At 38.7% G+C, this 15,344-nt stretch overlaps 1 protein-coding gene across 3 annotated transcripts in view; it reads left to right on the top strand.

The window, feature by feature from the left end:
- Positions 1-15,344, top strand: part of MAGI2 (membrane associated guanylate kinase, WW and PDZ domain containing 2) — a 1,132,945-nt gene that overhangs the window by 985,496 nt on the left and 132,105 nt on the right. For all 3 annotated transcript variants that reach the window (XM_074942551.1, XM_074942550.1, XM_074942552.1), the window contains one exon: positions 14,845-14,876. In XM_074942551.1, coding sequence (XP_074798652.1) covers positions 14,845-14,876 — 32 coding nt within the window. The remainder of the gene's footprint in view (positions 1-14,844; positions 14,877-15,344) is intronic.

Below are 15,344 nucleotides of genomic sequence, written 5' to 3'. Positions count from 1 at the left end.
GTTATTTGGTGGTTGTGTTACAGAGCTGAGTGAATCGTTGCTTTTTCAGTTCTCTGGCAGTTGTGAAAAATTGGAAAAAGTTTCAGGTCACGTTAAACAGAAATTGAAAATTCTGAAAAATTTTGGTGAATTGCAAAAGTCGACAAAAATTTGTTGAACAACCCTGGCTAGATAACCTCTTGGAGGAAGTGGTGGTGATGTTTCTTCTTCCCTTATTTAGCGATTCTAAAGCTAAAAGGGACCATCGTGATTTTCCAGTCTGATCACTTGTATAGCACAAGACATAGAACTTCCCCAAAATAATTCCTATAGTATGTCTTTGAGAACATCCAATCTTGATTTTAAAGTTGTCAGTGATGGAGAACCCACTGTGACACCTTGTGCCAATGGTTAATTACGTTCACTGATAAAAATTTACACCTTATTTCCAGCCTGAATTTGCCTAGCTTCAACTTCCAGCCATTAGATCATATTATACATTTCTCTGCTAGACGTTTAGGTTGGTGGCTGGTCACTCATCTGGGTTATGGGAGATCAAAGTATAATTCTCACCTCTCTCTCATTTGTAGCAGAGATTTGACCTTTTCACTTCAGAGGGCATTCTGGGCATCTTATGATACAGGCTTCAGCCACCTATTATTTGGGGAACATGAAGACATTTTGTGCTGAATGCCCCTTTCACTGGCTATTTGGAGTACTTGGCCTATAAACTTGCAGTTAGTGATGTTTCTTTATTATGAGTTCACATGTTTAATGATGCAATCACACAGTCCACGATTTGGTTACATTTCAAAGAGCAAAGAGAAACTGTCTCATGGGTGTACCCCAAAAGGCTAAGTCCAAGTCTGCTTTCCTATGCACAACATTCACAAATGAAAAACAAGGGGGGGAAATCTTTGATAGGTACTGTATACCTCTATATCACAGTGGTAATTTGTAAGCAGAGAAGCTAGGCTAGTTGTGAGGTCCACAACAGGCTTCACGGTTGTCAGCACCATAATATTCTTTGTTTAACTTGTCATGTTTATGCACTGTTTCCAATTTTCTCAGTATTGAGGAGTTATTTCCATTTTGTTAAACATGCCTTTTAAATCTCAACAGTTTGAAATCATTTATAAGTATATTCCTCTGAGAGACAGAGCATAGTAACAGAAAAATCACTCATTCACAATTTGATTTACTTTCATTTCCTTATAAGATGTTCATTTAACATTAATACTAATCACATCTCAAGTATCTTGTCAGGATCCTTTATTAACACCTTTTTTTTAATGTTCTGCTCATTAGGTTTTTGAAGCACTATGCAAGATTACAAAGGAGCAGCACATAAACTAAACAGCACAAAATCCAAAATTGTTCCCCCCTCATTAGCCTTTTCCTTAATGTAAATAGCCTGTCTCTGTGCCTTCAGGAATACTGAACTACCTGACATTTTTAAGCCAGGTCATCAGTATCAATTCATCATGCTTTACACTATTTACTGTTCTCTGCTACGTTGGCTTCTTATCCATCAGTTGCTATTTCTGTCTCTCCAGTTTTTCTTTCAGCCTCCTGAAGTCTTAAACGAAATCTTGTGAACTTCATATCATTGCACCATTATAGCCTAGCTCTATGCAAAGCCTTTACTAAACTCCACTGTGTTCTTCTCACTAAGTAAGTCGGACACTGACAAGCTGTAGTCCTGTGTGATCATGGGATCAGACAGTTCCATCTCTGGGCCAGCAGACTATTAGGGACAAAATGTCAAATATTTTAGTAACCCAAGGCAGGGAGATTATCTAGCAGTTAGGTCAAGGGAACCAGGGGCTTGGGAGCTCAGGGTTCTCTTCCCAGTTTTGTTATGAACTCGCTGAGTGACCTTGGGCAAGTCACTGCATTAGGCTTCCAGTGGCCACCATCTTGTCAGACATCACTCCCTCATACATTTAATATTATATATCAGCAACTTTAAAATGAACATCAACAACAACAAAATCACAATGCGTACACAACAAAATGTATGTATCAAGATGTTTATTATTACCATTTTCCTTCCTATCCTCTCTTCTCTTTATCCACCCTTGCTGTCCTTTCTCTAGCTTAAGGCCTTATCATTCAAATGGGTCTCCTAGATGATAATCACCTTGGCTCACAGTCCTCTCCTCTTAATTTGTCTTTGAAGTTTCATGCACATATTTTGGGTTATAGAAACAATAAAAGAAAAGGAGTACTTGTGGCACCTTAGAGACTAACCAATTTATTTGAGCATGAAACAATCTCATGCCATTGACCTCCCACTTATCCATATGTAAAGCAGGGATAATACCCACCTCCAAAAGGGTGTTTTAAAGGTTAACAGATTGAATGTTTGGAAAGTACTTTGAGAGCGTTCCTGGAAAGCTGTTGTGTATTTGCAAAGAATCATTGCTATATTATTTTAAGACAGTGTGTGATATTTAATTCCTTAACTAATATATTTTAAAAAACTAGTAACATGATATTACCAAGTTACAATGAAAGCTGTTAAAATGTTTCTCCATCTACCCTCACCTCCACCCCCTTATCCTCTGCAGTTAGTACTCACATCAGTCTGATCAGCAGGAACAATAGCAAGAGATTGTGCTTGGCTTGTGTTCATAACAGATGGAGCAAACTGCATCAGGACTTTACTGTATTAACTTTCATCTCTCATTCCAGACTTCTCCTTCCCCCTCTCATCATGGCAATTATACCTCTTATTTAACAATTGATTTGTGATTAAAAGGAAGTGGGACCAGTATGTGGTGTGCTGCTGCTGTTAAAAAGCAATAGGCTGTATTTGTGCTGAATGATTATTCAGCTCTGGAGAACAGTGTTACACGGAGAGCCCTGGAGGCTGACATTTTGTGGTTAGCCATTGAGCACGTAGAGCGTGATCCCTGCTGGTGCAAGGGTCCTCACTCTGCCCAATCAATTTGTTCAGAAGTATCTGCCTCTCTCCAGGAAAAGATGACTTTAATCCCCATGTGCATTCACACCCTTGCACTGTTTCCTGAGGCTGTCTTCAAAAGGCAGGGACGGTTGTGATGCCGCCCCTTGTCTAATAGGAATTGACCTGAGACATCCAACTCATTTCACACAGACCACCAAAGAGCCACCAGTGAGTAGTAAATCTTGTTCATTGTCATCCTTGGTCTGGATTTGAACTGGCAACCTTGAGATGAAACGGTCCATATCCACTTACAAGGTTGGAGCTATCTAAGGATACTTACCAGTATTTTTAGTGGAGAACACAAAACAAAATAGATCAGGGTGCATTACTTTTCATACGAAAATAAGCTGATTTCAGTACTTTTCCCTACTAAGGACTTGATCTAATGCCCAAAGAAATCAACTGAAAGACTCCAGCTGATTTTAAAGGATATTGAATTGGGCTCACACCACTTAGCACTCTTTACAGGAAAAATTAAAATGGAGTAATTTGTATTTTTATAATGTACAGATGCCTATACACAATGGGCCAAATTCAAAGTTGGACTGATCAGGTGCAACTCCATGTGAAGTCAGTGGAAGTTGAGCCAATGTGCATCAAGGCTGAGTTTGGCCCACCAAGTTGGTATATGGGGCAGGAGAGTGGAAAGGAATGGATTTCTTGGAACAAAAGCTGTTTTTGCAGATTCCGATAAGTACGCTATAACTTACACTATCTTTAATCACCCTAGCCATGTGCCATGACTGCTTCCTTTATTTAGCTGTCAGCATTCATCATTAAGCCATATGCCTTTAAAATAGGCTAGTTAACATAATACAACTGAGCTTCTGAAGCTTCCTTTTGTTACAGAAAAGGTTTTTAAAGGTAAACGTATACTATTCAGAACATGTTGACAGCCTAATGCATCTTGAGCACAAGAGTCTAAAGTTAATGTAATTCAATGATGACTATAAAGCACTTGGGTAAAACTGACAGGCTATCCCATCTCAAATGGTATAATTTAACTTTTTTGTTGCCTTGTAATGTCTTTCTAATGGTGCTACTGCAATCTTGGCAGGGACACAAGGTTTACCATTCAGTCTGTGCTGCTAAAAGGTATCCCTGAAAACTCCACTTTTTGTGGTGAAGAAATAGTACAAGGAAGCACTGTTATTTCTCTGTTTCCTTTTAGCACCACACAACCCCTGCTGCGGCTGCCATTTCTAATGTCCCTGCAAGATACGTAACCTGCACATACCCATGTGTCTATGAAAAGCATGGATGATTTAGGTCCAGTCCTGCAAGGTGCTGACTGAGCTCCCTCATCCACTGTTGACTTCATTAGGAGTTGTAGGCACTTAGTTCCTGACAAGATTGGGCTGTGACAGAGACAGGTATATAATAACACAGGGCTGCGAAAAGTCAACAGGTGAGTGTATGAAATAAATGCAATCCTGGCCCTCCAAGAGGTGAAGAAAAGGAGTATCTTGAAATTAGGGGCATATGAAGTGACGACCAATGGTGTTTTGCTATGGAAATATATTGTTGTATTTATTATTAATTAATTATTGTTGTTGTTTATTTATTTATTTATATTACTATGATGAGCTGATTGTTTAAAATCAGAACCAGGAACATAAAAGCATGGGGATGGCATACGACTAGAGGCTTGACTTGGGAGGGAAAGGGGATGTTTGGGCAGACTGGAGAGAGGTGACTGGAGAGCGATTTGGGCAGGTAGGAGGGATACAAGTTGTGTGTGTGTGTGTGTGTGTAATTGAGGTAGTGAGAGGAGGATGGGCTGGGACTTACATGTCACTACCTAGCCCTGCACTCTATGACTCTCCCTTTGCACTCATCCCCACCTGCGTCTTCAATGTAGAGCTCACAGACGAGGGCAAATGAGTGAACAGATCACTGAATGGTGACCTGTTGTTTTTCCCCACAGTTTCATAAGATGTGGGTTTGTGTGGAAGATGTAGAAGAATTTTAGGGCCCCATGTATGAACAGTTTATGCCCTATCTGGGCCTTATTTTAAATATAAAATATTTGGAATATGCCTTGATATTTGTCAAAGCAACATGCCCAGAACATAAAGTGAGATTTCTCTAATGTGTTTAGAAACTGTGGAAGCTGAAAGGGAATTAGATTCTAAACACATGAAAGAGCACACAAACATAGTCATGCACAGTTTCTGAGCATTGGACAAAGCTGAAAACAGAGTAGAGCATTTCTGAAAAGTTGGCTTTACAAGTAAAATCAGCCATTAGCAGGTCTAATCAAAAGAGTCAGACACTTCCACAGCAGATACATAAAGCTCTTCCTTAAAGTGATAACGTTCATGGGCATTCTAAAGTGGCAGCATTGCCAGCTAGTTAAGTCAGTGAACTGGGACTGAGGAGACTGAGGCTAGATCCACAAATGGGACTTCGGTTCAGCATTGCAATGTGTAGCTTTAGGTGGCTTGCTGCCTAGTAGAAGTCACAGCCCCAAGGTCAGCACTCAGGCTCCCTATACAATGCATGAGGAAAGTTAGGTGTCGAAGAATGGGATTCACAAAAGCCAACATCCTGAGTTTGGAGCTGCCTAAGCTAGCTAGTAGGAAATGTCAACGAGGATGCAGCAGCACCCCCGTATGCCTTAGAGCCTATTGGTTAGATTACTCACCTGGGATGTGGAAGAGCAGGTCTCAGAGGCCCACTCTGCCTAATTCAGAGGAGTGACTTGAACCCATAGTCTTAACCACTGGACTATGGAGTGGGTCTCTCTTAGGCCTTGTCTACACAGCAAGTAAACTCTTTGGGGCAGGGACTATCTCTCATTATGTGTTTTATATAGTGCCTTGTACAAAAGCACGCCTGTAATACCATTACTAATAATAGTGAAATATTTTTACAACATTGGAATATTTTTGTTTCCCTTCTTTCCCTACACACTAACCATAAGTAAGAAATGGCTGGTGCCTTCTCATTTATTTCTCTATTTTCATTGGTTAAGTGTATTTTTTTGTTCAATGCAAAGAATGTGGTGTTGATTGATTGGCTGGTTGCTTGAGGTGTTTTGCAAGATCTCTTGGGGGAGTTTGTTGCCTCAGAGAATCATATAAGATCAGTCCAAGAAACGCCATCATTTCCATTTCTATCTCTTGGGATGTTATGATTAAAAGATTGCATGGCCCCAGATGCCAAAGATCCAGAGAGTAATCCTTTGCCTGAGCATGTGAACCAGCAATAGCAACAGAGCTGTTGCAGCATTAACTTCTCTTTTGATAACAGAAGGGAACAAAGCAGCAAGGAATTCTGCTGGATAAATTTCTTTCTGCAACAGCGTAAATTTGGACTGTTTTCTTCTATCATGCCCAGAAAAAGGCTTCTGACCTTTTTTAAAGGACAATAGAGTTTACAATGCATGGGCCAAATTCTGAGGCCTGAGCTTTTCATGAATAAGGGCCTGCAAATTATTACTACTTGGCATAGTGCTTACTAACATAAGGCTTAACCAGTTGAGAAGATGAAACTAAACCCTGTAGTAATTGCAGAATTAGACCCTAAATTAAAACTGAGTAAGGACCTCAGGATTTGACCCTACATATCTGCATTGTTATCTTCTATAATCAAAGACAAAAGCCTAAGTCCTATTCCTTTATGTCATTTTAAATTTGTGGGCAACATGTCTCACCAAAAATATACCTACCTGGCTACTTCTACGATCTGGAGAGAAATTTGCATCTGCATAACAAACATTTTGCTGAATATTTTCTTTAATTTTCATCTGAGAAAAGAGAAGAAGAGAACAATACTCTGTCAAAAATGAACCAAAAATTGTTCTATAACATCAGTGCTGTGCAGAGGGCCACTAATCCATTCCTGGTGACTTGGTAAGCAGCTGTTGACTTTTAGCACAAAAAATATATTTGTTTTGCAGTAGGGAATATTTTTAATTTTTTTTCTCAGTTTCTGCTCCATTGAATCATGGGACACTGTCATACTAAATGCTATTGAATGCTCATTCTAATTTGTACAATACCATATTTGCTTAGAAAATACACTGCTTCATATTCAGAGGGAGCTGGTCTTTAGTGATTATTTTTAACAAATTTCATAAACTCCTTTAAACCACTCATTGATAAGCAGTTCACAAAACAATGAGATCCAAATAAAATGAATGGTAGTGTGTTCATTTGAATGTCAATGAACTCATTACCATGCCAGCTTCTGACCTAATTACCGATGGCTGAATTCTTGCTGGCAAACATAAGCCAATCAGACTGCCTTCAGCAAAAGTGAGACCTTGTAAATGAGTATGGCTGTAACTACAGATTCTTGCTTGCATTTGGAGATTTTTCAGAGGCACCTAACTTACACTGAAAGTCAATGGGAGTGTGGCACATTAATGCTATTTATGTCTCTGAACAGCTCCTCCTTTATCTTTAAATATTTTCAGTGCCTGGAAATTATTGATAAAAATGTTGCCTGAAAACAGTTGGTCAACAGGACTTCAGGAATTGCACAAACCATACTCCTATGCTAAGAAAATGATCACTGATTTAAGGCTCAATCATGCACTCATTTAGAACAATGGTAAAGCTTCCCTGGGGGGAGAATCAGACGCTAAATTTACCAAGTTATTCCTCGGCCTCCAAATCATCTCTGAGAATCCTCCATTTTAACAGCTTTGCACTGCACTCTAATTATTTAGGAGCCATCAAACTTGAAACCAAGAAATACTGGATGGGACTTAAGTCAGAGCTCAGGCCACTCCTGAATCAGTCGTGGGAGAGGTGAGCAACAGGAAATACTCCCTTACTATTGGAGCTAAAGACCTGACTGATTTTCTACCTTGCTCATTCATTTACACCTACATAAAGTGAGTGCTATGTGGATGTAAAAGTACATAGTTGTGTTTCACACTTACTTTACACAGGTGTGAATGGCTTTACAGGCAAAAAGCAGTGGAGAATCTGACCAGAGTGCTATTTCCATAGCATTCTCTGAATGCTGCTGACACTGATGAACAATGGACCAGTAATGAAGCATGAGACAAAGACCACCACAAGACCACCAGGAGAAGCAGCTATTGATCATGTTTGTATTGCTGCAAGTCACTTGCTGGGAATACTGTAATTAGTAACTTTGGTGTGTGTTGAAAGAGTTTTTTGAAAAAAGGGGGAAAATCTTTGTTATTAATCTGACCCTGCATATGATATAATTGGTGCACTGCAACGAGCCACAGTCTTGGTGTTCCATCAGGCAAAAGTGCATCACACCTACTACTCACTGTGCAACTGACGTCTGGCATACTGCAAATGGAGCTATCTCTAGTCAAAACACATTGGGCCCAGTCAAACATAATTCCCCATTCAAATCATCCCACATGTGAGCTTCATTGACTTCAACCCACCATCTCAGGTGATATCCTCACCAAAGACACTCATGGTCAACAAGCAAAGACATTCCAGATTGCCTTTGCATTCCTACCAAAAGGGATCCTCCATGGCATAGCACCATCATTCTAAAGGAAGACTGGATTACAGGACTACCTATCTAGGCTTGAAGAGCTACCAGTCTTCTTCCAGCTACTCTTAATTCCCAGGTAAATAACTTTATTGTTGTTGCTAGTACGAGATTTTGATTATTCTTTAAAGCTGTTTGGAAGGGAAGGGCCTTTGAATTTTGTCATTTTCCATGTATAATAATATATTTTGTTAGAACTGTAGAAACTCTACTAGTGAGTACCATTCAGTACAATCATCTTACATTTTAAACATCTCTTGGTAATTTCAAACTCCCTCTCATAATTTTATGTTCAAATAGTTACTTCTATCTACTTTCTTTGTCTCCATTTAAACATTTATTTATTACAGTATATGAATTAATCAAATTTGCTTATTCTCCTTGCTGGGTTTTTGTTTTTCTGAAAGGAAAAGCTATTTGAAGGTTAATTGAGTTAATGTTTATTCTTTTTATATGATGCAATACGTTCTCTCTCTTTCTCTCTCTGTGCAATATTTTTGTAACTTTAGCTGAAGGACATTTTTGCTACCCTTTGTATAAAACAACAATAGATTAAAATCTGTGCATCCAATCCATAGTTGCCTAGTACAAATCAACAAAAGATAATTGCACAGAATTCGGAGTCCAGTTGCATGTGCATGGTAGGAAACTGTTCCCCGCATGCTGCTAATTCAAGTGTATGAAGAGCCTGATATTAAGAGAAGCTAAACACCCATGACTCCACTTGAAGTCAGTGGGAGCTGTAAGTACTCAGCCCTCTGAAAATCAGGCCCAGAATAGTCAATTACCAAATATCTGAAGTATCCATATTTTCAATCAGGGAGGGAAATGTCAAAAAATCTAATGCAAAAGTAAATAAAAATGGTGACTTTTCTGGAAAGGAAAACTTTTGTTTGAGTTAAGTGAACTAACATCACATGAACTTTGAAGAGATGTACATGGAGTCAACTGATACTCTGGAAAGTGCTGATCAACCATCTGTTCATCTGCTTCCAAACATTCATGTGAAAAGGTCTGTGCAGTGCTTGAGACAGATTGGCACAGGAAGCCATATGCAGGGAGGCTTTTATATGACAAAAAGGCAAGAAGCCCAGCTCAAGCTAATGGACAAAAACAATGCTATTATCATCAATGCGTCGAGTGCTGTGGAATGAAGATGATGTAACTTAAACATTCCCTGCTTTATTTGAGAGGGTCTTGTCTTTGAGACATTAAAGTTCTTTCCTTCAGCCTACTGTTACCCAGTCAATTGTGGAAATTTATTAACTATTTATGTCCTCCAGTTTAATTATATGAATAGGTCTTTCACAAAGACCAATGAAAGCCACATCGGTGTCCAAAAGACCTTGCTCCTTGACAACTTCCACAGTAGTTGCTTAGACTTTCTGAGGAATAAATAAAGGTTTTTTTAGAAATTGTTTTCTCTCATGTTTAAAAAAGAATAATGGAGACAGAAAGAAACCCGAATGGGGACCATAGCATCATACTCATAACCATATCCATAACCAACAAAGTTGATGTCCAATTTCATGGCAGAACTGGCAGCAAGTTACATGTACAGCAGCATATTACTGGGATTATGTACAGTGTGAGAGGACCTTCACTGAAATAGGATGCAATCTTGCAAACACTGCGAAGCCTACTGGTGAGATTGCTTCTAAGAAATTAAATTGTTCTCAGTCATTACAGACCAATGTGTAAAACGTACAATCCGTAAGCAAATTTTCTTATGAATGACCTAATTAAAATGTACATTAAACAACACAGTAAAATAAAAATGAATGTAACGTGATTTGTTTTTTGTTATAGGATATCTCCATCAAAAAAGGAGAAGCATAAGAGACTGAAGCTGGAATTTGCCTTTGTCTCCAAAAAGAAAAAATATCCATAAAGATGTACAGTTTCCCAGATAGATTTTTAGTCTCAAGTTCCTGTTGTATTATTGGGATTCTCTATTGCAGTTAAATCTCAGAAGTGGTTCAGTTCTGATTTTTAGACATGTTTCGAGAAGGCCTATTGTGAAGGGGATAGTGGGAGACAGTAAAGGAGACCTGTCAAAAATCTGTAAAATTCCAACTTTTTGTCAATGCATTATGAGATAATTCTCTCTGAATTTTTTTAAAGCATTTTTTGTACACCTTCTAAAATCACTCATCTTATTTATTAATATATTGTGGCTTGTCTAGTTAAAACCAAAAAGGAGAGAACTTTACATTGGTTTTGAATGTCAGTTGTTAATAGTTTAACACAACTTACGTTGATCACTGTTTTAAAATATCATCATTTTCCCAAAGTTACCATTGAATGGCAAAAGATAGCACATTTATTTCCCTGTGCTTAGAATATCATAACCACTGTGCTTGGTGAACATGTTATTTGATTTTCCTGCCAATTAGTTTGTGATCTAGTAGTTCTGGCTGTTCTTTATCAGAGGTATCTGATCCTGGTCTCCATCATGACAATTGTAATTCAGGTTTTGGGACTGCTTTTAACAAAAGTGTCAATAATTGAATGCAAGAGAAATGGGACTCTTCTGGAAATGAATCCATAATCTTGCACTGGGAGCCTGTTACTAGTGGGAATAGTTATCAAGCCATCCTCCCCCTAGATGTCAGGTCAGTAGAAAGATAATCAAGTCAGTGGGTGAGTGTGGAGAAGGAGAAGCCACCAATGAGAACACACAGGCCTACCCAAACGTTTTGCTTTTTTCAGACAGGCCTGACTTTTCCGTTGTCTTTTATAGTCTCATCTTCCAGAAGCACTTATATTCCCAGTTGTCAATGGTTTTCCCACCTTAGGTGGGAGAGGCTACACACTAGTTTTATGAAGTCTCACCCAAAATTGGCATCTAGTTAGACATAAGCTTGTTAGAAGGTCAAACCAGACTGCAGTTCCTGAAGGCTGCAAGGAACTTTGATCTGAGAAAAGTTTCATTCCTGTCTCTAAATCGTTGTTGGACTTACGCCAGAGTCTGCCAGGGCTGAGCCCTGCTTGTTCAAGAAAGGGTCCCACTATCTCTTGTGATGAAAGTTCACAACATTAAATGAAACAGCACAGGTAATTCAAGAAGGAGTGTAGTACTATGATGGGAGATCAAGCTAAATGAGAGTGCACAGGTCCCTCCGCCCCCAACAATAGTTCTGGCTGCTGGAGTCCAACGCTGCTGAGTATGTAGAAGTTTATACATTGGGTACAGCAGTATTCCTTCAGATTAATGTGACGTGTCCTGTGCCATCAGGTAAACTCATGTGGCAAACTCATACAATTTGCAGGTAATTCTTCTGCAGAGCACGCTTAAAAAAGTAATCTATGGGTCAGATCCTCAGATATATTTTATGAGCACAAAAGCAAAGGTCAGCTACCAATGGTCCCAAGGGATCAAGACAACAGCCAAAAATCTGTGGATTGTAAAGAGCTATGGCCACACCGCCTGTTGCAGCAGAAGGGAAGCTATGTTGCTAGAGCTGCTATGCTGATTCTGTGCCACAACAGGATCCACTTTATATTGAGGTGAGATTCCTGGGCCTGGATTTGCTAGCTGTATCAGACTCTACTGGCTTTGTGGCACATAATGGCTGCACACATGTCAGGGTAGGGTCCTAAAATTCTACAGAAACACAGCAGTGAAACTGTATCATACAGACTGGACCATGAGACATCCTATGGCAATGCATTCCATCACTTAATTAGGTGTTGCGTGAATAAGTATTTCCTTTTATTGGTTTTGAATGAGGACCTTGGCATTTGTGAAGGCTAACGGCATTTTGAGCTGTATAAGTAGGGGCATTGCCAGCAGATCGAGGGACGTGATCGTTCCTCTCTATTCAACATTGGTGAGGCCTCATCTGGAGTACTGTGTCCAGTTTTGGGCCCCAAACTACAAGAAGGATGTGGCAAAATTGGAAAGAGTCCAGCGGAGGGCAACAAAAATGATTAGGGGACTGGAACACATGACTTATGAGGAGAGGCTGAGGGAGCTGGGATTGTTTAGTCTGCAGAAGAGAAGAATGAGGGGGGATTTGATAGCTGCTTTCAACTACATAAAAGGGGGTTCCAAAGAGGATGGATCTAGACTGTTCTCAGTGGTAGCAGATGACAGAACAAGGAGGTTTAGGTTGGATATTAGGAAAAACTTTTTCACTAAGAGGTGGAATGGGTTACCTAGGGAGGTGGTGGAATCTCCTTCCTTTGAGGTTTTTAAGGTCTGGCTTGACAAAGCCCTGGCTGGGATGATTTAATTGGGGATTGGTCCTGCTTTGAGCAGGGGGTTGGACTAGATGACCTCCTGAGGTCCCTTCCAACCCTGATATTCTATGATTCTGTGATTCTATGATTTGTACGTTGCAGTCTATGCAACAAGTCTCCATGCTGAGTTTAAGTGCAAATGTTTTTAGTTTTGATTGAATGTGTGATTTTTTTAAAAAAACACCTCTGTTTGTTGTATTTGTCATTTATTTTTGTCAATAAATACTTGTATGTATTTTTATTATATGTTTACTTGAGGCAGGGCAGCTAAAATGCACTTTTGGTCAGAAAATTGACTATGGGCAGTAAATTTCTATGGGGTGAGTTTTGCCCTTTTTTGAATAGCTGTAATTTTCATTGAAGACAATTCATGGGTATTGCACTAGTGCAAATGATGGTAGAATGTTACCTTTCTAGATATTTCCAGAACATCCAATCACCAGTAACTAGGTATAAGATACCTGGCACATCTTGCTCAACAGATCTTCTTGTGTATTCCAAGTCTCATCTTAGCTTTCTGATGAAAATAGGTGTTTACTACCTTTGGCTCCTGTCTGTCATGCAGAGCAGCAACAAGCAAGAAAGAGTGAGCTGGATTCTCTTCTGGCATGTACATCATCTAAAGAATTGCTAGCTAAGCTTCAGTTACAGCATCTTTAATACTGGAGCTGATGTGGGAACCAGAACTATACAATTTGTCTTTCATACCTCAGCTTCAGTTTACGGGGGGAGGGATCGTTTTCATTTGTAAACTCAGCATCTTTTATGTGAAAGCTATAGACAAACAGTAAACATCACACACACATACACACCCCATCTTTTTGGAATCTTACTTTACAAATAACAGTTGCCATACAGTCAATGGCTTTCTGCCACAAATTCAAGAATTTCTTTGCTCCAAATTTTATCACATCTATGGGCAGTTGAAATGACCCAATGACCACAGAATCCTAGGGGCCTTGACTATCATGTTCAGATGTAACTCCTGTTGTATTTTGTTTATGGATACGTTTCCCTGAGGGTCTATTATTTTAATTCAGTTTAGCTGTTTCCTTGGTGCTCTTTAGAGAGAGAAATAGTTAAGGTAGTGCTATCATCATAATTCATTATTTGGAGAACATTTTCTGAAGGGCAGAGGCCCAGTCTCTCTTTGAGTGACCTCAGTTTGAGCCTGTATTTTTCCCCCCACAAAATGAATTGTGCCTCTGACTACCTGATTTTAGCTTGTAAGCATGGAGTTAGAGATGTATGTACTCAGATTTACAACCACAAGCAAATTACACGTACAATTTTTTTGGATGAAAATTGAGCCTGCAAAAGAAAGTTTACCCTTTTGAAAATTTGTCCATCTATTCTTTTAAATTTTGGTTTTTTACCTGATTTATTTATTCATTTTGTAGCTAAAATTCTTTTGCACATGGTGCTGCATACAAAGCAACTATCCATGTTTTCAACATACATTTTAGGTGATCTAGTTTTATGACAAGGACATGTCAGGTTTTAAATACTGGTAAGCAGAAGTCATAATGACTCATTAAGTTGAGTCACACACCAATAACCAGGAAAATAAATAATTTGGTTAAAAGAAGCAGTAGTATCTGACCAGCAGCTTTTATTTCTGTAGGGGGAGGAACAAAATAAAACGAAAGAACAATCATTAACTTGTGGAGTTGTATTTTTGTGAGCCATATTGATTAAATAGTACTTTTTCTTCAGTGTTTCTTTATACTTGCAAATTGAAACCAGTCTTTCCTTATTAGGCTTTATTTTAACAAAAATTTTGAATAGCTACTTTACTATGTTTGATTCTTTGAAATAGATGATTTGGAGCTTTATCTGACGCTGACTGAAGCCATTAGGAGTCTTTCCATTTCCTTGAGTGGGCACTGGATAGGAGTTTTATCCATTTGAGCCTGCTACCTTTGAAGACAATGGCTAGACTCCTGGAGACTTCACTTGCTTTTGTTTAGATAGAAATTAGATCCTTCAAGATGCATCTCCCCTCACCATGTGTATGTAATCCTCATGAATGCTACTATAAATTACAGGCCTGCATCAAAAGGGAAGAATAGACCACACAGTGCCTGTACCATTATGTATTTCATAGTAAAGTGATATGACAGAAAGATTCACTAATATTTTTTTCTTTATTTCAGGTTTCTTTTCTCCATGGAAAACTCCAAAGCCTGTAAGTTCTCTTTCAAAATTACACTTGTTTGAATTCATATGATTACTATCATTATAAAGCAAATTTCTTCAGGATTTTATCGACTTGTATGCCATAAATAACATTACATTTACATTTCTCCACTATATGGTTGACTTTAATGCCCTGTAAAATAAATAAATAACTAATAGATCACGAAATTTAACCCCTCATTGTATACCATATTCTATTTTTATTTTTAAATGAATTCTTTCAAATGAACATGTCAGTACCAAACACATTTCATTAACAGATCTGCATCTGTTTCCCCCCCCCACACACACACACTTTTAAGAAAAGCAGACTCTTATGAATTTGTATATGAGTAATACTAATTATTAGGATTATAAGATATGAGGTTACTTAAGGCATCATATAGGCAATAAAAATTCATCCTTCTAATTACTGTTTTGAGAATATGTGCAAGAGTGAATTTGTCTTCCAATGCCA

The sequence above is a fragment of the Natator depressus genome, chromosome 1, assembly GCF_965152275.1.
Source record: "Natator depressus isolate rNatDep1 chromosome 1, rNatDep2.hap1, whole genome shotgun sequence".
Lineage (NCBI taxonomy): Eukaryota > Metazoa > Chordata > Testudines > Cheloniidae > Natator > Natator depressus.
This window is presented reverse-complemented; position numbering and strand designations above follow the sequence as displayed.